The sequence below is a fragment of the Daucus carota genome, chromosome 8, assembly GCF_001625215.2.
Source record: "Daucus carota subsp. sativus chromosome 8, DH1 v3.0, whole genome shotgun sequence".
Classification (NCBI taxonomy): Eukaryota; Viridiplantae; Streptophyta; class Magnoliopsida; order Apiales; family Apiaceae; genus Daucus; species Daucus carota.
This window is the reverse complement of record NC_030388.2, coordinates 3,216,101-3,240,155: the sequence shown is the minus strand read 5'-3', so window position 1 is coordinate 3,240,155 and position 24,055 is coordinate 3,216,101. Positions and strand designations below refer to the sequence as shown.

At 33.1% G+C, this 24,055-nt stretch overlaps 3 protein-coding genes across 7 annotated transcripts; all 3 read left to right on the top strand.

The window, feature by feature from the left end:
* Positions 1-2,237: 2,237 nt before the first annotated feature.
* On the top strand, positions 2,238-4,983 carry LOC108199403 (SNW/SKI-interacting protein A). Its single transcript, XM_064082401.1, has 2 exons — positions 2,238-2,384; positions 2,887-4,983. Exon 2 carries the CDS (start codon positions 2,947-2,949, stop codon positions 4,753-4,755), a length of 1,809 nt encoding a protein of 602 aa, XP_063938471.1. The 5' UTR covers positions 2,238-2,384; positions 2,887-2,946; the 3' UTR covers positions 4,756-4,983.
* Positions 4,984-5,107: 124 nt separating this feature from the next.
* LOC108199404 (pentatricopeptide repeat-containing protein At1g77170, mitochondrial) lies at positions 5,108-9,951 on the top strand. Of its 5 annotated transcripts, none has more exons than XR_001802402.2 (3): positions 5,108-6,794; positions 8,426-8,623; positions 9,334-9,951. XR_001802402.2 is itself a non-coding variant. In XM_064082402.1 (2 exons), the coding sequence occupies exon 1, from the start codon at positions 5,344-5,346 to the stop codon at positions 6,787-6,789; it is 1,446 nt and encodes a 481-aa protein (XP_063938472.1). In that variant the 5' UTR covers positions 5,108-5,343; the 3' UTR covers positions 6,790-6,794; positions 8,426-9,951. The 5 variants fall into 5 exon arrangements, 2 of the variants coding, with proteins under 2 accessions (XP_063938472.1, XP_017222693.1); XR_010286103.1 differs by having other exon boundaries at positions 9,558-9,950; XR_010286102.1 differs by having other exon boundaries at positions 9,550-9,950.
* A 9,534-nt stretch (positions 9,952-19,485) lies between these two features.
* Positions 19,486-20,079, top strand: LOC108197675 (uncharacterized). The gene has a single exon (XM_017365364.2). The coding sequence runs from the start codon at positions 19,486-19,488 to the stop codon at positions 20,077-20,079; it is 594 nt and encodes a 197-aa protein (XP_017220853.1).
* The last annotated feature ends 3,976 nt before the right edge of the window (positions 20,080-24,055 follow it).

Sequence of the window (24,055 nt, the reverse complement as noted above, 5' to 3'; positions counted from 1 at the left end):
GGAAGAATTACACTATGGGTTCAATGATAATGTTGTGGAGCTATTAAGGTTAAGTTCATCACTGGAACCAAAAAACAATTTTCGTTTGTTTGACATTGAGCATATTTGTACCCCTGTTTGTACATTTTATCATGTTGATTTTGGGTAACAATAGATATACCATCGGAAACTCCAACTAGATCATTACACAATTGATGTTGTTAGATATGATAAATTTCAAAATTTGTCTACCACAAATTTATACATATATTTTATATTAGTAACTTTTTCAATTTTTTCACTTAAACTAGTCCATTTTCCAAAGTTCGATCCTCATTTATCCGAACATCTTATCCTTCACTAATAAAAAAATCATGTCCACCTTGATTAAAATGTTCAAAACCAAATTGATAATACAAAAAACAAAAATTTAATATTCATAATATGTCATTCTTTACTGTTCACGATATAAACAAAACATGTCTACCTTAATTAGAATGTTCACTACCAAAATAATAACACAAAAAACAAAAATTTGATATTCAAACTATGTAATTCTTTACCGTTACATTATATGTATACTATTTAATTTATTGTCAGCAGTTGATAAAAGAAGACTTGAGGGCACCCAATATTGATAAAGCTAAAATAGCAGACTTATGGTATGATGAGAGGAAGACTATAGATACAACTAAAGCTATGTGGGGACGTGGACTGTTGAAACAGTTTCAGTTCTCCAATATAAGATCTTGAAAGACACTGAAGAAGAGTTGGATTTAGGAGAGTTCTTAGCAAAAAAGGGTTCGTTGTTGTGAATATCATGAGGTGAAAGAATTACTGTTTCGTAGCTCATGATGCCTACCACTGTTGGGATATATTAGTCTAGAGGTGATATGTTGGCATGGTGACATGCTGGCATACTGGCACTGTGACATGTTGTCATTATAGAACTTTCTAAAAGTAGTGAAAGTTAGTTATATATATATAGATACAAGCTGTGTGTATAGAAGAGTAGTGCTATAAATAGAGGATCAGAGTGCTTTGTTGTTAACAACTTTTCAATGTAACAAACTATTTTCTTTACTCTGCAATACAATTACTTTCCTCCATTGTTGATTCACAATAGTTAAGTTTGATAAGTTGACAACCACTCCTATCTCTTTGAGGTTGGTGTCCTTGCCACCAAAAACTGTACAAAGAATCCTCATCTCATGGTGTCTAAAGTGCCGCAGGGGAAGTTCCTAATGAGGCATTTATAGATGATGATGCTTATTGAGACATTTAGCCACTCTTTAACTTGTAATGCAAACCTGTTATGCCTATTACAAGTAAACATGTTCATTTTTGTAACAAAAACTGCTCTACAAAGGTATAAATATTGTGATGTTCAGTTGTGTTTACGATGTACACTACGATGTCTTACCACTAAATTTATGATTAAGCATAGCAGATACAGGTTGCAAAGTGAAGAAACTCGAGATGAAGATCCAAGAAGAATCATCCATGCCTGTAAAGTGGATTGACCATTACCCTAGTTTCTTTGTTTTCAAATTTTAACCATGTATGATGGTTTCGGTGTTGCCACCCAGCCTCCCCCCGCCCTTCCATGTCCACCACCTATCCCCGTGATTGTCATCTCCACCAGAATCGACAACAAACCTAGACTAAAGATTTTTCACTAAATTCTGGAGCTTTTCATCGATTTCTACAATACAAATCATTAATTTTTAAAATGAATATCATTAAACTGGACTGGTTCTAATTTTTATTTAAGGTTTGGTTTATATTTGATCTCTAGCCCAGCCCTCTCACGGTATATATATTTATATGTTCACAATATCATATTAAAATAAATATTTATATCATACAAGTATATGAATACATAATCTCTTAGTTTAGATTAATGATTTTTTAAAATTTTATGTGGTCAATTTTATGTTGGTCCATTTATTTTATGTGGTCAATTTATTTAAATTTTAATCAAAACATATATATTGACTAAACTAAAAAACTAAAAAATATTTTATTCTATAAGACATATCTTTTTATACCCTTATGTTTTATATCAATAGTGGATTTTAAATTTTATTCAGCCAAGTGTCCAATTTTTAACCAAAATTGTATATTAAATAATTAAAAAAATTCAAATTCTATCAACAAATACTATATAACAATAACAATACCTATAATGTATTAATCATTTCTTCAAATTTATAAAAAAGTAATTAAAAATTTAATATCGCGGATTCCACGAGGCCCCTCATCCATGGGTCTTATAAAAGCAACCCGATAGGTTCCAATAACAAGACCCGATACACATCTCAACGACGCCGTCACGCCCCCATTATCACTATTAAATCTCGAACCCCAAATCTCGTCGCTCCGCTTCGAATCAAATCAATCAGGTAAACAACCTCTACATAATCTTGTTTTGTTTCATTGGTTAGGGTTAGGGTTAGGGTTTATATATTGGGGCTTTGATGTCTGTAGGCTCTAATTAGTCATGTTATGCTGTTATGGATTCGTTGAATTACTGCTGTATGTGTTGTTTTCTGGTATCTTGTTTATTATCGATGTCGATTTGTTTTGTCGAATTAGTATGAAAAGGATTTAGGAGCGTTGGTTTCGATATCGATCTGTTATTATTGTCTTGTTAGGTTAAGGAGCTTTAATTTATTTGTGCTATCGATTTTGATTAGTTACTTGCGATTATGATATGTTTAAGTGATGTCTGTGTATATATGGGGCACGGATTTGCAATTTAAAGCTTTAAATAGTTTATTTTGTTGTTTAATTGAAAATAAAATAAAATATTTTGGGGTTAATTTTGTGTTAATTTCTTGATTCTGGTACCTGATATCATGTTTTTTTTTAATTGATTTTGCCTCTTTTTGTTTTTGTGATCAGGTTTGGGGCCTAAAGCTGGGGGCTTTAGCAGTTTTTGAGTAAGGTTTTTTGGTTTAAGTTATGACGGCTTTGAGAGAGCTTCTTCCACCTGCGAAATCGAGTGGGACTACTTATTATGATCACACTAGTGATCCGTGGTTTAAGCAGAGGTATACTGCGGCTGAGGATGAGGTGTCTGCGGTTGTGAAGGCTAATTCTGTGCCGTTGTATTTGAACAGGGATGGGTTTAGGCCATCAAGGCCGGAGCATTTTGGTGATGGGGGTGCTTTTCCGGAAATACTTTATGCACAGTATCCTCTTGATATGGGTAGGAAAAAGGATGCTGTTTCTGGTCAGAAGACGTTGCCTGTTACTGTTGATGAGCATGGCAGAGTTACGTTTGATGCTATAGTGAAACAGAATGAGAATGCATCTAAAATTGTGTATTCGCAGCATAGGGATCTTGTGCCGAAGATCTTGAAAGATGAGATGGAGGAAGACGAGGAAGATATTGATGAAAGAAAAGAGATTGAAGATAAGACCACGTTGGAGACGAAGATGGCCCTGGAGAAGATTGTGAATGTCAGGTTGAGTGCTGCACAGCCGAAAAACGTTACTACAACATCTTCTGACTCAAAATTTATCAAATACAAGCCTTCACATCAGTCGTCTGCTCATAATTCGGGTGCCAAGGAAAGGATTATTAGGATGGTTGAGATGCCAGTGGACCCGTTGGAGCCACCAAAGTTCAAGCACAAGAGGGTTCCCAAGGCTAATGGTTCTCCCCCTGTTCCTGTAATGCATTCTCCTCCTCGCCCTGTGACTGTGAAGGATCAGCAGGATTGGAAAATCCCACCATGTATATCTAACTGGAAGAATCCAAAGGGTTATACAATCCCACTAGATAAGCGTTTGGCTGCAGATGGTAGGGGTCTTCAGGAGGTTCAGATTAATGACAATTTTGCAAAGCTCTCGGAAGCTCTGTATCTATCAGAACAGAAGGCAAGAGAGGCTGTTTCCATGCGATCTAAGGTTCAAAAGGAAATGATGTTGCGGGAGAAGGAGAAAAAGGAACAAGAATTGAGAGCATTAGCTCAGAAAGCTAGATCTGAAAGAACCGGTGCTGCTCCACCAGCTGCCTCAATTCCTTATGACAAGAGTATGGGGGATGTTGATGACATGAGAGGAGACAATGATAATGGAAGAGAGAGGGCTGCACCAAGGGAGACAAAGGAGGAAAGAGAAGATAGACTGAGGAGAGAGAAGATCCGTGAGGAGCGGCGTCGTGAGAGGGAAAGAGAGAGAAGATTAGAAGCAAAAGATGCTGCGATGGGGAAGAAAAGTAAGATTACCAGAGATAGAGATCGTGATATTAGTGAAAAAGTTGCACTCGGAATGGCGTCTGCTGGAGGAGCACGAGGTGGCGAAGTCATGTATGACACGCGTTTGTTCAACCAGGAGAAAGGCATGGACTCAGGCTTTGGAACTGAGGAGCAATACAACGTGTATGACAAGGGGTTGTTCACTGCCCAGAATACACTTTCAACTCTTTACAGGCCAAAGAAAGATGCTGATGCTGATACATATGGTGGTGCAGACGAGCAGCTAGACAAGATTATGAAGACTGATAGATTCAAACCTGACAAGTCATTTACAGGCACATCTGAGAAAACTGGCCCGAGGGACAGGCCTGTGGAATTTGAGAAGGAACATGAAGAAGCTGATCCATTTGGTTTGGACCAGTTTTTGACTGAGGTCAAGAAGGGTAAGAAGGCCATGGAAAAGGTTGGGGGCAGTGGTACAATGAAAGCTAGTGCAGGTTCGTCCATGCGAGATGGCTATGATGGCGGTTCTGGTCGCAGTAGGATTGGTTTTGAAAAGGGGCGGTAAATGTTTCATATCTGCCTTCAAACGAGGCCATGGGCTGCCAACAAAAATGCGTTATTTTACTCCTGGTTGCACGTTATAAAGTCCGAACTGCATTAATTTCAAACTTATGATGTAACCTGATATTTTTCAAGAAGTTTGTTCTGGCATTTCTACTTCTTAAATATAGATTGTATAATTTGCTTTGAGAACGTATGGTATTAGACTATTAGTATGTTTCTTTTCCTCCAATTCATCCAGCTCATCTTCTAATCATGGTAAATTGTATGATAATGAATTGCACCTGTTTGCTTTGCTATAAAATATGTATGTATCAGCTGTGGTTTAATTAATGGGTCATCTCAAGTCGAGAACTACCTAAGAAATAGTATTGAAATTATCGATTTTTCAGAGGTTCCCAAAATCATTGGACTCTGTCCGAAATCATCTTGTTAGTGAAATGAAAAAAGTTCTGAAGCTATTTTCAGCATATGAATGTTACAAATCATGAAAAGTGGCAACTGCAATGAAATTACATGAAGGCTTTAAGGTGAACTCATTAAAGTTGTGAACTTCTTTACATATTGTGTTTGTCTTCAGGGCCTGTCAGATATGATTCCATTTCATCCTGTGAAATTCATCAGGATTTCAAGAAACATCTCAAACCATGCCTATCACAATTTTGATCAGTTTCAGTCTCTGTCTTCCATTGTTTCAGCTTCTGAATATACCAAACCCGATGATCTGTTTCGAAAACCTTTGCCTCCATATCAAGAAAATAGCCAAGAATGGGCTAAATTCATATCGACCCAGGTCTCGAATTGTGCAAATTTGAAACAATTAGGTCACTATTATGCCCATATTATCAGAACCCAGTTGCTATCTTTTTATGATGCTCCATTTTATTGGAACAATATTGTAAGATCATACACTAGGTTGAATTCACCTGACAGGGCGTTGTGTGTGTTTATTGCTATGGCGCGGGCTGGTGTGTTCCCGGATTGTTATACATTACCCATTGTTTTGAAGGCTGTTGGTCAGGATTTGGATATTGGGTTGGTTTCACAATTTCATGCGGTTGCTGTGAGGGTTGGGTTGGTGACAAGTGCTTTTTGTGAGAGTGGTTTTATTAGCTTGTACTCGAAAGGGGGTTTATTTGAATGTGCACGTAAGGTGTTTGATGAGAATTGTGACAGAAAGTTGGGTTCTTGGAATGCGATTATAGCTGGGTTGGCTCATGGTGGACGTGCAAAGGAAGCTGTGGATATGTTTGTGAAATTAAAGAAGAGTGGATTTAAGCCGGATGATGTGACTATGGTTAGTGTTACGTCGGCTTGTGGAAGCTTAGGGGATTTGGATTTAGCTCTTCAGTTACATAAGTATGTTTTTCAAGCTAAGAGTGTGGAGAAATCTGATATGTTGATGTGTAATTCTCTTATTGATATGTATGGCAAATGTGGGCGAATGGATTTGGCTTATACAGTATTTTCAAGAATGCATGAGAGGAATGTCTCGTCGTGGACATCTATGATTGTGGGTTATGCTATGCATGGTCTTAGTATGGATGCATTCGAATGTTTCCGCTGTATGAGAGAGGCAGGAGTTAGGCCTAATCATATTACTTTTATTGGGGTTTTAAGTGCATGTGTACATGGTGGGAACGTTGAAGAAGGAAAATACTACTTGAATATGATGAAGAACACTTATGGCATAAAACCTTTGTTGCAGCATTACGGATGCATGGCTGATTTGCTTGGCCGAGCTGGGATGTTTGATGAGGCCAGAGAGATGGTTGAGGAGATGCCTATGCCAGCCAATGTGGTCATATGGGGGTGTTTGATGGGCGCATGTGAGAAATTTGGAAATGTGCAGATGGCTGAGTGGGTTGCAAAGCATTTAAGAGAACTGGAACCTTGGAATGACGGGGTTTATGTGGTATTATCAAACATATATGCAAGTAAAGGAATGTGGGAAGAGGTTTCGAAGATAAGAAAGGTTATGAAGACGGATAAACTTGCTAAGATTCCTGCGTATAGCTTAGCTACAAATTCGAACTAAAAGAGGTTTGCGTTGTTTCAGTACTGCACACATTATAAATTTTTAATCACCTTATTGTGGCTAAATTCTTATGCCTCCCATTACTAACATGACCATGATACTTAACTACTGGCTAATTGTACTGCATTTGCATTGTCCAAGACCGTGAATCCGTGATTATGAATTGATTACATTCATTTATGCTAAGATTCATGGCGAGATTTTAGTTGGCATTTTTCTCAAGTTAGCTTTGTTAACAGTTTCAGGTGTGTTCTATACAGAGATCCCACAGTATAATACTCAGACTCGATCAATGGCAAAATGAAAACCGGGATTTCAATTTGCAATTTGACCCCTACAGGAAAATGCATGCTCTGTAAGTGTAAACTTGCAGCAGCATATAGATATTAATTTATGAAACTTATATACCTCATTTTAATCATGGGCAAGAAGGTTGTAATTTAATTTGCATTCTAACTGCTAAAAGAACTTGCATCTTTTGTGCAGTCTGAACTGTCGTAGCACAGCAGTTTCCTTATTTTTTTAAAATCAAAATTACTTGCTAGTGTGATGATCTGCACTACTCTCCTCTCTTGGTTTTCAATCAATATGGTGAATTCCTAGTTCCTGTAAGCTCTAAAACTGAAATTTGTATGCAAGCTCAAAATGTGGCTGATCAATAGCAGAGTCTGTAAAGATTAAGAATGTTGAATATCTTAAGGTTAGTAATCAGTTCCAAGTGTGCTGGATTCTAGGAAGCCTGAGTGCGGGTGCGGGTACGGGGGTGCGCGGTACGGGGATACGGGAATTCGGCAAATCTAAAATTATGGGGATTCGGGTGCGGGGGATTCGGCAAATATTAATATATTAAAAATATATTTTATAAATGTATTTGAAGAGTTATATACATATTTAAACCAAATAATTGAATAAATAAGTTCAATATCCTTAACAATATACAATATAATTATTTAATAACACAATTATCACATTATAAGGTAGTCAAGTGATAGAGTATTCAACTAATCACAGAATTAATCATATGAAAAGAATCCCCAAGAATCCCCGAGTATCGAAGAATCCCCAAAAATCGAGTGCGCGGTGCGGCGGGTGAGTGAAGTATCCCTGCTTTCTAGGCTGGATTACATCTATCTTGGAGTATTGAAGAGTTATGCAGCAGTGATTATACTCCTAATCAGATTCCCCTCGCAAGTTTCCTTTTATTTACATTTCTGGCTGTAATATATTGATCAACTGTTAATTTCCTATATAGAATTGCATCATGTAACAAGACAGCCATTTTGAAAGTTCAAATTTACTGTACCTAACAAATACTTTCTGCTGTTCGTGTTCTATCCTGCACTTTTCATTTAGCTTGAAGGGGCAAGGAATATCTGTTGTTCGGGTACACTGGGTCAACCCGAAACCGGCCCGATTTTTTCGGGTAAAAATTTACCCGACCCGAAATATAAAATCCTCAACCTAATTTGTATTTTTTCGAGTCGGGTTCGTGTGGGGTTCAGGGTCGTGTCGGATTTTGCCACACCTGTTCATATGGCAATGTTAAACCCCGAGTCCAATTATAAATCACTATACTTTTTTTTTTTTGTTTTCCTAAGAAAGTGATCATACATTTGGAGATCATGTCTATCTGTAGATGTGCTGCCCTGGAGGACTTCAAGAATGGGATTAAGTGCTACTGTGGTCCTGTGCAATTTAATGGAGGCTTTCATAATGCTTGCACAGGCATATGCTGATGCTCTTCTGCTATTAAAGAGTCTTCATTGCTACAGTATCAATGCCACCTGGGCTGCACTTTTCTGTCATATCAAGGAGTACAGAGCACGCCTGCCAGGTTAGCTGCTTACAGTAGTGAATGCCTGTGTTCTTCCCTTGAACTGATTTATGTGATCTCCGGTACTGTGACAACAGTAGATATCGCATAGAACAACATAATAAAACTATCAGTCAAGAACCAGAGTCGTCAAAAGGTTCCCATGCTTGAGAAGATTAATGTACCTAGATTAATTTTAAAAATGCTTAAGACTTTACCTCTGCATACTATAAATAGATCTTAATATGATCTTCTAAGTTACCATGGCAGTAAAACATATTAGATTCCAAAGTTTCCCATTATATAATTGATTGTTTATAACTTTATATCCTATATGTCTAGTCCGTGTCTGGAATAAAAGCGTCTGCATAATCGATATAATAACAATGGAAATGCTCTTGATATATATTCTTTAGCTACTGCAACAAATTTTTCTAAAGTGTGCATTCTCTACATGCCATAAGCTCTCTGGATTGAGTTGAACTCTGATGTTTCTCCCACCCTTCACACTTCACTGGTGAAGTAGTGCTTTTTAAGAATACTATATAATTGGACTGTTTCTGCATAAAGAAATTGAGCCTGATGTTACATCTTAGAACTCTCGATTTAGGCAATCACAAGGGAAAGGCTTTTTTATGTCAGTGGGTTAAGTCTGGTCGCTCACCCTATCACGTCTTCGATACAGCATTAACTTCAGATTTGAAGCTTCTCATGTTGGTTCCTTATAACAGGCTGCCACAGGAAGTTGCGTGATTGTCAGAGGAGAATGTGATATTATTCTTTTAGATATAGCCTTTACTTTTAGTCTCAAATTCTTATCGTTCTCCTCTGTGACATACTATCATGTTATCAAGATTCCAGATCACCAAGTTATCTTTCAAAACTGCCTCGTTCGGACTTTTATGTATGGCCAATTCCAATATTTGATATAATTTGGTCCTCTCAAGAATTGCAGGTGCAATTTAGCCCTCGACTCCAATGATCAACGAGTATTATGCTGGCTCCGCGATTTTATCATCATGCATAATGTACTATCATGAAAGACATATCGATTGTTCGATGAAAGACCTTCCTTTAGTTTCTCATGCTTTCAGTAGTTTAAGTAAAGATGGTGTCATAATGATTCCCCTTTGTTCAAGCCTGCTTGTGTTGGTCATGCTCAGAGATTCATTTCTTTGAATCTTTATGCTAAAGCAAAACTCAAGTTTAGTTTGTTTAGTAATATAAAGCAGAGATTAGTGAGCTTTATGCAAAGCTAAATTTAAATAATTTGTGAATGATGACACTTTGTTTTATTTAGTGTATAGTACCTTGTGCATTACAGTTAAGTTGTGCAAGTATATGTATACAAGGAGAAATAAAGATTTGTTTTTTATGTTCTTTCTAAGTGGATTCCCAAGTTGAATGTGCCCCTTTTGGGCTTGTAGGTTCCTGATGACAATTGGTGTGTTGTCCCGTTCGTTCGTCAATGCTCGCTCGTGTCGGTTCATTCTCGTAATATTTGAATTCTTGGTTCGCTAAATATGAGGACATCTTCTTGAAAAAATTTAGTCGACATCGAGATAGTTTGTCTGAATTTAAAATTGTGACTTACTCTAACATGACTTAAGGACCGTTTGGATAAACTTTAAAAAGATGATTTCTTGCTTAAAATGAAAAATCAGATTAAAAGTAAGAAGTAAGTTAAGACTTATAAATGATTAAACTGTTTGAAACAAAAGGTCGAAACCCCAAACAAAAGCTAAAATTCTCAACTTTTTATAAATACTTCTGATTTTTTATGCAACCACGTCAAGAAAAGTAGAAACCGACTTCTTGATAAATTAAAATGTCTATTTTCAACAATTTTGATTTATTAATAAATTATGAGTTATTAAAAATATAATAATGAAAATAAAAATGAACTAGGGATAACTTTTAATTTATAAGTAGGTTTTATAATAAAAATTAAGTCATTGATGTTTTTATTTATACCAATTTATGGGTGGTCATACTTGATGGGGTAGATTCTAGGCCTAGTAAACGGCAATCTGGTGCCATGTTGTTGCCTCGTTTATTATATTTAATTTGTTGCTTAAAATTTTAGATAATATTTTGAAGATTAGAGTTTTATATTTTAACATTTATATCTTAATATTTATATTATTAATCAAATTCTTAATAATTATTTAGCTTGTTATATATCTAACAAATGGGTCTTCCTTTGTTTAGATATATTTTTTGTGTTTTCCTTTTTATATTTATCTTGTTTTTTTGGAAAAACTATTTATTTATTTATTCATCCACTTTACCCTCTTTTGACAAAGTATATCGATTTTAAAAATTAAATTTATTTTTTGTTATTTTCATGTTATTAATGGATCGTATTTGTTACTGGTAGCGTGATCTTACAAATCGGGATGTTTTTCTTTCGGACATTAAGTTTTTATTGTCTAATTAAATTTTCGGAGACATATTCGTATCGTTCGGTTAGATAGTAAGTTTTTTGAATGAAAGACACACCATATGTTTGGCATATCGATAAGAGCAAATATTTTTATCAATTTTTTTAAAAAAATTAGTCATCGAAAAAAATAGTTCAACCTAACTTCTGAAATTAAATCAGATTCATTTCTGACAAACAAGCTTTATCATTTCAAGAGATTTGTGTAATTAGATTTTCATTTTATCGATCATCAATATGTTTACATTTGATCAAAATACTTCCTTCAAAGTCCTATACTGAAGATGAATAGTTCGTTATCACTAGTGTGCAAAGTATATACACGTATTTCAAACACTATTTGAGCTTGACCTTTTTGTAAATGTCACTCGTTATTATTGAGCCGAATTATTGACAATGTAGTCATGTCCGAAGTCATCTTAAATGCATTCCCAAATTGCAAGAAATAAATAAGCAGTTACTACTTCGAAAGTGTCATGCAACAATTAAAACAGATGAGTGCCCGGCTGATAAGGGTCGTTTCACCAATCACCAAGTCTCGGCGAGATTTATATGCGCAGAGATAAACTCAATAATCTCAAGTGCAGGTGATAAGAAGGAAAATAAAAGAGAAAGCAACTAAGTTGGAAAATGTCCATAGCCGGACCACCAATAATTTAAACCCCTTTTAAGAGTCAACAAATTTTAACTCATACATCAATGCAGTTGGGAGTGGCCACAGATATTAGTGTTTCCATTCATTGCATTTTTGGACATGCAACTTCTTCAAACTCATCGTGATACCGTAATCGATCTTAGCATGAACTCGGGTTCGGAGCTCGTTTGACTGAATTTAAAATTATGATTTATGATTTGGTGTAATTTAGTGTGATGAATGTGGAGTTTGAAATATTTGTTTGAATGATATTGAATTATTAATAATTTATAAATTATTAAAAATGTAATAATTGAAATAAAAATGATTTTTGTTTAATTTTTTTTAAAAATTTAAAAATTAGGTCATCCAAAAAATATCTCAAACTAATATCTGATTTTTAAGTTTGGCATATTTTGTCAGTTAAGATTATTACGCAAACGAATATTTTTTAGATTAAAATCTTAAAGTATAAACATACACTCTCGATCATTATATTCTTACATTTTCGACATGCAACTTCTTATCACTCAATTATGTTGATTTACGATGTTGAAATATATATAAGTAGTTGTATCATATCGGCTGTGAGAAAGATAAAGAGCTAAAATATAAGTCAACCAAAGTAATTATAATATTACGAGATCTTTTGAGACGTGCTCAAACAAAAATCTTGCGGACTAAATCCAAAACGGATAATATCATATTATTATGAAGTTAGACTCGTCTAGCTGGCTTAACAACTGATATCAAAATATCAGATTGGTCATATTAATCTCATGTGGTAACTAGAATGGGTCTAAAAGGATGCGGATGAATGACTCGAATGGGTTTCAGAAGATGCGGATGAATGACCCAAATAAATTTAAGTATGACCCAAATAAACTTAAGGATGAGGCAGGATATAAGGTCATCAGAATAATTTCATATATATAGTATGAGTTTTTTTTTAAAAGTTGTCCAAAAATAAAATCGTGCGCGTTCGACTAGCTCGAAACACACAATATCATATTATTATGATGTTATTATGAAGTTAAGATCGTATAGCTGGACAACAATATACACCGATTCGGTTCTTATATTCGAATTCTTGAAATCGGGATTCAAAAATCTATTTATATATTTTTACTTTGATTGAAACAACAATAGAGAGAAGGTACGAACAATAATTGCATTTTTACATATCTCATTCTAATGACAATAATATAGTATAATTTTCGAAATCGCACTGTACTTTTAATTATTATAACATCATTACCTAAACAAAGATAAACATGGTGCGCACTTAATTTTAATTAACTGGAGGCAAACAGGCCCCATTGATAATGTGTGTGTCTTTATACTTTTGTCAAAACGTTAAGCCAAGAATCATAATTAAGCCTGCCAATATTCTCTTGAAGCTTTACTTTTTCAAGAAATGTTTAATTAAGAAAAAGTACAGATAGATGAATTAAAATATTTGAATAAGTCATCCAAATCCACACTTTTTTCATCTGATCCTCCAATAACAGATAATATACAAAAAATGATCAGGATACGTAGAGAATTTTTTTAATTTTAAAATATCAATTTAAGAAACATATCCTTTAAATAAAGAGGATATATAGTAAAATCTTGATAAACAACTAATTCGGTAATGGATGAATTTTAGTTCCAAGAGCTTTCAGTGAAGAGTCAGAGAATCACTCAACACAAAATTGATTTATTCAAGATTTTGTCTGTCTAATATTTTTTTCGACAGATCGTAAGTTAATACTCCTTCCGTCCCTTTTTAATTGTCACTTTGAGTTTTTACACGTAATTTAAGATGATTAAAAATCATATTTTTCACTTATTGTCACTTATTATTTTTAAAATTTTCCTTTTCAAGTTAAACTTTTATATTTTTATTCAATAAGAAACAATTTGAAAAATAATAATTACAAATATATTTTTTAATCAACTGAAATTACGTGTAAAAAGGAGGGTGACAAACTAAAAAGAGACGTGTCGAGTAATATTATTCGACAATCTAGGAGATAAGAATTTAATGGGTAGAGTACTGTAATATATTGTTTGAAATATTTATAATTCAGTAAAACATATGTTTTCGTCATAACATATATTGTTTGAAATATTTATAATTCAGTAAAACATATGTTTTCGTCATTGTTATGATTGCCTTTTGGAATTGGACCAGATCGAGGTGGTGGTCTTGGAGACCACAAAAGTCCATTTTGTGTGTATACAGGGAGAGAAAGAGAGATGGGAAAAAGGCAGATAAATTAAAAGAGATGAGAAAGATGAATACAACATGCAAACTGAGGAAATAGTGAATCACCCTCATCCACAATCCTACTCCAATTTTCACAATTCCTTCTAGAATATGTTGCGCAATATTACTTTAAACTACATATTATTTAGTTTCTAATTGATATTTGCTGTTTTTTAAGTGTACATTGCATATGTAGTGTACTATGTATATAACATTAAAATATTATTTTAGGTACAGTATTATAGTGAGTTTTTAAGTGATGATTGGAACTCGTAACATATACATTGCATATGTTTCCCATACATTAGTAAGTTTTTAAGGAGCGGTTGATGATCGGAACTTTTGATAATTGGTTGTGTTTAGCGGATATTTTGTGTAGATATAAGTATAAGTTTTCTTTATTATTAGTTTTATTAATAATCATGATTTAGTGATAAATTTAAGATGTAATATCTTATTTTCAGTTTCAGTAGAGATGTCGACTATCGTCCAATCAAACTCGGTTTCAATTTGTTTAGATTTGAACTCAAACACAAATAGTGTTTAATTAAACAATTCAAGCTCGGACTTGATTGTTAAAATTCTTTGACTTGTTTTCAATAAATACTAGAGTATAGCTCTTTTTTAATCCATTTTTATATAATAAAAAATCGATTCGATCACCAGCAGTAAATATATTTAAACCAAAAAGTACTCAACTCCATTCATGAGCCGTCCTAATTTCACAGTTATAAGCCATTGAAAGACAATTTCTACCGTGTTATAATTGTTGGATCATCAATAAATATGAAGACATATATACACAATCTGATGAATAAAAAAATGGACAGAGTGTCCTATGTATGAATGCCCACCTTAAAAAGAAACATAAAAAGGAGGACTTGAAGGTCGTCCTGCAGGTGGGGAGGAGTAGGTAACGCATTTCATTCATGCCAACCTTCTCAAGCTGGCTTCAAGACAACAAGAGTTAAAGTGCATATAATATGTTGGTTAGCACCATTATGCACCACCATTAGACATTCTAGCTACCTAGCATCTACATGAATCCTGTTATGGTTAACACAGTATAAACCAGTGTTACAGAAATCGGGAATCAGATCTAATCGGCTGAGCTACCGATTCAGGCATTAATCAGAAGGATTAATCGGTGTGAAAATCAGATTTATTTTAATATTAAAATATTATTTAATATTTAGTTATTATTATACTAGCTATTTAGTAACTAATATATTTACTATATTCATAAACTTTATAATTACTCATATTTAAAGTAATATAGTATTTTAATTCTAATAATTTATCATATATACTTTAATTAAGAAATATATATAAAAATTAATCGGATTTTAGAAATCGGATCGGTGGCCGACCTTGCAGGGGATTAATCGGTTAAATCGGGGATTTTTAGAACACTGGTATAAACTATTTGGACGAATTTAAAATAAGTGTTTTCTGCTTAAAAACAAAGAAGCGAAGTACAAGCTACAAACAAGTTAAGACTTATAAATGATTAAAGTGTTTGAGAGAAGTAGGAGTCATGAAATAAAAGCTAGTATTTTCAAATTCTTATAAATATTTTTTAATTTTTTACACAAACGATGATACAAGTATGTACTTTTGACTTATAGTCTCAGAAGCCGGGTTTTTAAGTCCGGCCAAACAGCAAAACATTCTCTCTGGAGAAGAGTTGACACATGAACACAGCTCTACCTGCTCTAGTTTCTTTTGTAAATGCACCATGAATTTAATTGCCATATAAAGTTTAGATGGTTGAATTGCATTCAAATTTGCATTAAAATTTGTATAGAGATTCTTAAACAACACATTTGAAGAGATATAAATTATAATTAAACATCACTCTGTATTGCCTGAGAAATACTACAATCAATATACATTTATATGGATGTGCTTAAAGTAGACTGCAAGTAGAACAGAAGATTTTTAAGGATCTAACACACTGTATATGAGTTAATTAAATGATTTCTCTTTCAGTATTTTTATCATATTTTTTAAACATAATATAATTATCAGAATTTTACATTTATTTATATCTTAAAATCAATATTATAACAGTTAAAATTTAATATATTGTGTTTAAGAACTGAGAATCGAACCACCAATATCTTATTGAATTTAATTAATGATTAAAAAAGAAATTCAAAATATATCCAGAGCAATGAAACTAGATACTCGAATCCGAGCACCAACGAAATCGACTTTAAAGCAGCGATGAATAGTAAAATCTAGATTAAAAAACAAAGTGTGTATTGAGTTGTGTAAAAGACAGGCGTGGGTAAGTATTGGAATTATTAATCTATTTTAATTTTCTAATATAATAATTAAGTTTTATACGTCGATTAACATAATATCAACGAAATAATGGTTCAACAAACATTAGACTTTTGTCCAAAAGCTTTTAACATATTGCTCCGTTACATAAGTTCGTCTAGCCAGCAAACAATTTACATGTACGTATTCATTATGAGCAATTGTGTCATCTGTTTGGACCTCAATTTCCAGGTGGCGTGCTGGTTTGCACATTTATTACGGCGTCTAAATATCTTTAATCATTGGGATGGACAAACTTGAGTAATTTAATCTAACATAGTAACCTTTCGTCATCTCCCGAACAACAATTTGTTGAACTTCATAAACTCAAGATTGGGAAGGCTATCATTAGGGGTGAGCAAGAATTCTCCAAACCGACCTAAATCGGCCAATCCAAACCGTCCAAACCGATTTTTACGGTTTATTAACGATTTGGTTTGGTTACGGTTTGAAATTTAAAAAACCGAATTTTTTCGGTTTGGTTTCGGTTTTTACCTCCAAACCGACCGATATAACCAAACCGAACCGAATATAATAATAAACATGTGTGAATAATAAATTGATAATAAAATTATATTCTACAAAATATGTGAAAAATAAAACATATAAAACTATTATCATATTTTTTTTAAAGAATATTGATATACTAATTTTTATGTATTATCTTTTTGTTTTTTTAAATAAAAGTATAAGAATTACATTTTTATCATCTTTCTCCCTCTCCTTATATTTTTCAAGCTCTTATAATTTAATATCTTTTTTAAAATATAATTAAAATCTAATATACAAATTCATAATATATTTCAAACTTTCAATTCTTGTTTTGCAATTTCAAGTTTAATTTTGTTGTTGAATTTGTTATATTGATAAAAAACGGTTTTAACCGAAACCAATCTGAACCAAACCGTTTTAAACGGATCGGTGTGGTTCGGGTTTTTTACTTAACGGTTTGGTTTCGGATTGCAGTTTTGAAAAACCGATAATTATGGTTTGGTTCGGTTTGGACCTTCAAAACCGTCCAAACCGACCGATGCTCACCCCTAGTTATCATGATCTTAGTTTACTTTTTTTTATACTCCCTCCATCCTAAATTAGATGAGCTAGTTGACTTTGGGCACGTAACTTTAAGGTGCATTGACCGTCTAGTTTCAAAATTTATTTTTTAATTTTTCTTTTGTAAATGAAAATTTCATATTTAAATTTTTATTTATAAAAATAAAATTATAAAAATAAGTAACGTAGACTTTAAAATGCGTGCCCAAAGTCAAGCTCATCTAGTTTGGGATGCCGGGAGTACCAATGTCCCAATTTATTTGTCTTGTTTGATTTTTTATGGTTAAATTGACTAAATTTTGACTAAAATTTACATATATAAAATAACTAGAAAAAATTATGAAAAATATATTACTAGAATCTACATCCATTCTACTTTAAAATGTATATTTTCAAATTTTAAGATCATGTAAGAATAATTACCAATTACCAGTCAAAGTTTGATCAATTTGACCACAAAAAGTCAAATAAGACATATAAAATGGGGGCGGATCAGGGAGTAAATATTTTAAGATTTCTATTTTGAAAAATTAAATTCATTTATAAAAATTGAATATGAATATTATATATAAAATTATATTTAAAAGAGATTTTATGTTGTTCTGACTAAGAAAGGTGTCTAGTTAAATTAGTTCCAAATGTCTCTAGTAATAAAGACATTTTCACAAAATATATAATCGACAATTTTCAAAACATATAAATAATATCAACCTTATATCTTAATTATACTTTAAAGTGTTATTGTACGAATATTTTGATAATGTCCATGGTTGAATACTCACCTAACTTTTAGGTGCAACACGTACAAAGGAATGTCGGAATTAAATATATACAATAAATTATTTCAAAATAAATAATTTTAAACACACAAAGTTGTACAAGGTTCAACCCTTGTAAGTAACTATTACACAAATTTTAATTTTTGTAAAGCTTTATTCATTCAAACATTTTGTTTGCTCATCTCTCATGGCTATTAATTTTTGGTTAGTTGATTTGAAAATTTATTATATTATTATTTATATTATAACATATACTTTTTAGAAAGTGTATAAGTATATAAATATTATATGTAAATAATAATTGAATGTATTTCACATTTTCAATATTAATAATAAATTTTAATATTTTAGTGACAAAATTCAAATAATAAATTATTGTTAAATAATACCTCTATTCAAAAACTAAAACAAGTTACCAACCAACCAATTCCAAATTGGAATTAGGCTATCTAATAATTTTTCCATTTGATAATATATCTAAACATATATAAATTGTTAGGACCGTGACTCTATAGGTTTATCACCATTTTTCCCAATACTTTAATTTAATAATATAATCATCATTGTATTTTTAAAAGTTAGGGCTGTCAAAAAATTCGAAAAATCTGATGTCCGTCCGAAAAAATCGCATTTGTATCCGAGAAAAGCGGATATTATCCGTATCCGAAATAAAGCAGATATTACTGTATTCGAATCCGACTTAAAAACATATATAATATTTAAATTATATAATATATAATTAAAAAATTATTCTATTAGCTTGTACCGTATGTATATGCATTAAATAATACATTTATACAAATTTTGTATAATTGTACAAATAATTTATACATATATAAAAATATCATTTGAGCTTAGTCGTAAAAATTTGGTCTAAAATCATCGTCAATGGTAGGGTCATCAAAAAATCCGACATCCGTCTGAAATATCCGCATTCGTATTCGAGAAAAAGCGGATATTATCTGTATCGGAGATAAAGTGGATATTATCCGTTTCCAAATCCGACAATTACGAATATCCGTATCCAAATTATCCGTACGTTTAACAACCCTAATATTAAAAGCCATTAAATATGAGAGTATTCAAACAACTCTCTATTAACACTCTCACCAAGTTCGATTGATATCATGATAAAGAATTAGGGTATGTTTGGCTTTGATTCTTACCTTGATAAAGAAATAGGGTATGTTTAAGACACACCTTTTATCACTTTCTTAATCGTCTTAGCTCTATTTTCAGTGGAACTTCCTCATTTTCTTGACCTTATATATACCTCTCTCATATCTCACTTCTAATCATCCCATCCCATCTCTCTCTCATCTCTCTCTCCCTCCCCCCCCCCCCCCCCCCCCTCTCTCCCCTCTCTCCGTATAAACAATATCAAGCACACACATGAAAACAGAACCAAGCTCACCGGTGGTGGCCAAGAAGCTATGGAACACCGTGAGAATAGTCTTCTACATGTTAAGGAAAGGCGTCCCCAAAAGCAAACTAATGGTAGACATTCATTTGATGCTCAAAAGAGGCAAGCTGGCCAGCAAAAACATAAGTGATCTCATGCTGCAGCACCACTACCCCACCACCCTCAGCTGCGGCTCCACCGACGTCGCCATGTCACTAGTCTACCCTCGAGAATACGAGTTCAGCTGCAGTAACAGCCCTGTTTACCCCTCATACAACTCCAAGAGAAAGCACCGCCACCACCACCACCACCACCGCCAGTCTGATCAAGACAGCAATGTGTCTGTGGAGGCCTCACCGATGATTCATTTGCCCGGGTTCGGCCGGAGTCCGATGGTGAGGCAGACTAGGGTTACAGATTCACCCTTCTTGAGAAAAGATGGGGAGGAGAATATTAATAATAATGCTTATCAAGTTGACAAGGAGGCTGAAGATTTCATCATGAAGTTCTATATGGATCAGTGGAAGCAGCAAAAAATGATCGAATCCTCGCCGTCTCCTTACCATGCATGGGGAAGATCTTAAGAAACCGGCCGGTGGATTTGAATTTTCCGGTGGTTGTGTTTTGTTTATTACTCCCTCTCTCCCTCTAGGTTTTGCACGCTCCTATAAAATATAGTTCCATAAAATTTTTGAATTTTTTTCTGAATAAAAAGTTATCAAATTTTTATTCAGGAAAAAAAATTAAAAATATATTATGAAACTGTACTTTAAATGAGTCTTAGAAAACATGACAACAAGTAATGTAAAGAATTGAGGGGAGAGGGAGTACAATTTGGAGTAGGGTTTTATATTGATTGTGCATTTTGTGCATATATAAAGTCTACTATACATATTTCCCACAAAGCAATTATACATTGCCATGATCAGTGTAATTAGTCATGTAATATGTGATGGTTATCATGCCAATTGATTTTAAGCCCTTTGATTCTATTTTAATTTATTTTCGAGTTCTTTAGTATTTTCAAGACCATTTAAATACTCACGCGTATATGCCTCCGCTAGGACGGTAATCCATCACTGGCTTGTGATGGAGACCGGATGAGTCTTTACTGGTGTTCATAAAGTTTGATCTACTGATGAGCAAGATGAAGTTGAAGAGGGTCCTTGTGTTTGTCCACCCTATTTATGTTTTTAGTGTGTTGCTTGTCAAAGTTGGTGGACTTAGAGGCTTGGAATTATTAGGGCTCTTTTATTTGAAGTTTTGTGACTTTTGTGTTTTTACCACTACCGTAGTCCCATGCTTTTGTGTGCAAGTCATTTCCCTTAATTTGGTCGTTGAGAGGTCAAATTCTCTGGACAAATAGTAGTAGGCTAGCTAGGAGACCCGGCGCATAATAATACTCTCTCCGTGTCTTGTAACTTTTCTCGTTACATGTCGGGACTGTTTATAACATGTGACTGATTATTAATTTACGTCTAATTTATAAAATAAATATAGTCGTCAGTGATCCTATTGGATTCATATTTATGAGTATTTAATTACTATGGAAGTTTTTATACTTTATACTAATAAAAAATTAAAAAAATTAACAATCAAAAGTGTGTTGACAAACGTGATAAAGACAAACAAAAAAAGTATTAAAAGAATACAACTAAAGACAAACAGGAAAAATATTTCGAAGATGTTTCGAAAGTTCCAATTGGCTAATGAGTAAATTTTAAAGAAAAAGCTACTTAGCATTTTTGTGTCATAGAATAATTTCTCTTGTAAAAATCAGTGATTAAAATTGATAAGTTTTTGACTCATTGTTACAATATAACGTCAATGATAGTCTTTTGTAAAAAGTAAAAACTGATAAACCAATCAACAGGAGAAGATAGAAGAAGGCACGTTTGCATATCTACATGTATTTCGCATACTTCTAGACGCGTATGTAAACAATAAAAAAAAGAAGAAGAGGCAAGTAAGATGCCCTTTTGGTCATTACAAGCTGGACAGAATCTTGGTCGTGATTGATAAGGCACAGCAGTTGGTAAAACCAATTGTTTATACATTGGTATTTGAGGGAATGGTCAGCTTGTCTGCCTGTTTCTCTTACAATTTCAGTGCTCAGGTTTTACATTATTTGGTACTTGTATTTAACTAGATGCAGCACCGTGCAGTTTTCATCTTTCAGTTCCATAGTTACATATGTTCCAGCTGTTATGTTTAGTAGGTGAAGAATTGAATGTAGGATTTGCTGTCGGAGCCATTTGTTTACATGCGGTTTGGATACGGAGGTTAAAAGAAAGAAAAGTGAGTGAAATGTTGGGATTGATTAATTTTAATGTATAAAATGGAAATAATGAAGTAAAACTAGTGTGAAAAGAGAAGAAAAATGGGAAAGCGGTGGACTCATTGACTATTTTTGGTAAATTTTCAAAGATAAACAATTGGATGAAATACCTAAAAAGGGCACGGTAAAGAAATGATTAAGATAGAAGAAGGAAGTCATACAAACTTATTTAAAACTGAAACCGGACCCAAACCAGTTTTGTCCGGAAAAACCGAACAATATAAAATCAAACTGAAAATTCGCATTTTAGAAATGAGGGAATATGTGGGATTGTGTGTGGAGGGGTGTACTGAACTAGTGTGTGGTGTCTCTAGCGAGACAATTACCAAAAGCCTGTGTATATATATATATATAAGAAGATGATCAAATATAAACCAATATAAGTCTTAAAAACTAAACACAATTATTAATTATTTGAATATAACAACTAAATATTAGGTTATCTATTTTCTTAAAACTCTCGGTGACTATTACGATCAAGTGTTCAACCTCTTATCATCGTCATTCATCCATACGACGGTGGAACCACCGTCATCGCCACCTTACTACCACCAGGCAGCCTGTCACCATCTCCGCCATCTTGCTGCCACCAAGCAGCAATAGATGACGTCTGTTGGGACGGAAAAAATAAGCTTTTATATCATCTTGTATAAAAGACAATCAAAAAAAAATAAAATCAGACATTTATTGTCAAATAATATTTGACGAGCATGTAAATATAATGTTAACAAACAAGTTCTCCCAAAATTATAAAAAAAAATTGTAAAATAGTGGAAAAATGATTTATCAAAATCATATTATATCTTATATTCTCTACACATGAATGATCAATTTCGTAACCTAAATATTGTATGAGCTATAAATTGTTTGTTTTGAAAAATCAAGTACTTATGGCTTTTACATTTTTTGACCCGTTTGAGGTAAATAAGTAGATATATTTTAAGAGGCTGAGAATGCTAATTTATTCTCTCACAACTTCTTATTTTTTACAAACACTTTATTAACTTATTAGTTCTCAATTCTATTACATCAATTTTATTCCACTTTTTTAATTTAAATAAAAAATCAATTTTTCAAAGTTAACTCAAACCGCCCCCTAATCTGAACTAGTGATCTAAGTTTACCGGAAAACTTATTACCAATCATGAAAGAGAACCATGCAATAATAACCACCACCGGTAGATTTAGTAAAACATCATCACGCACATAAATTCGCCAACTCCGGTTGGATTTAATTAGCTCTTTCAATTATTTTTGCGTATGACGAGTGACTAGCGAGCCGGTCCACAAACATGGACGACTGAAATGGACAAGTCGAGATGATACATTTCCGAATGTGTCATGCTGCAGAGTCCCACAATTAACTTGTGGAATATGTACTAGCTAAGGCTTGATATTTAAAACTCTTCGTCCTCTTCCTTTTCTTTCGGGAGTTAGAAGGCTAAATATAGGTGTACAAAATTTAATACTCTCTAGAATTTTGTAAGGCCTCGAATGGCCACTATTCAATTTATTGACAAGTGTACAATTCAAGGACTCTCGTTTCTGTTTATTTGATCACACACGATACACAGGGACCATATATATGCTCTTGAAAAGGTGGAGTTGTTAAAATTAAATTGATCATTATAAATTAAATTTCACAGCGACGGAATTAGAGTTTCGAAAAATCAACAATAGTAAAAGAGTGAGAGTTATTTATAAATAATGTTTAAAGAAATAATCTTACCATGATAGAGTCGATCATGGAAAATCTTATAATCAACAAGATAGTCGTCAGAATTCCAAAGATTGAGATCGAGGCCATAACTATGAATGAAATAGTACGTTCCCTTTAACATGTGTATTTTTAAAATAAATATTATTTTTATTTACTTATTCATTTACATTATTAAAACAAATTTAATGATATATATTTTTAAATCTATCTCCATGATCATTAGTTACAAGACTTTACTTGTTTAAAATTTAGCTAAATTTATCATTTTCAAGCCATTAATTAGGAAAATTCAAAAAATTATATAATTAATTATTTTTTAATATATATATATATATATATATATATATATATATATATATATATATATATATGAGTTAAGTTCCATGTAGTCCACGTATTTACCGTAGTACCGTAGATCACGTATGTTCTGCAACTATCGAATGACATAAAAGTATTGCAAAATGTATGAAATTGGTTATTTTGTGAAATACATTCTATAAAT

What these genes read in the sequence shown, in the direction of transcription:
- LOC108197675 (XM_017365364.2), top strand. Translation starts at nt 19,486, where the DNA reads ATGAAAACAGAACCAAGCTCACCGGTGGTGGCCAAGAAGCTATGGAAC.
- LOC108199403 (XM_064082401.1), top strand. Translation starts at nt 2,947, where the DNA reads ATGACGGCTTTGAGAGAGCTTCTTCCACCTGCGAAATCGAGTGGGACT.
- LOC108199404 (XM_064082402.1), top strand. Translation starts at nt 5,344, where the DNA reads ATGATTCCATTTCATCCTGTGAAATTCATCAGGATTTCAAGAAACATC.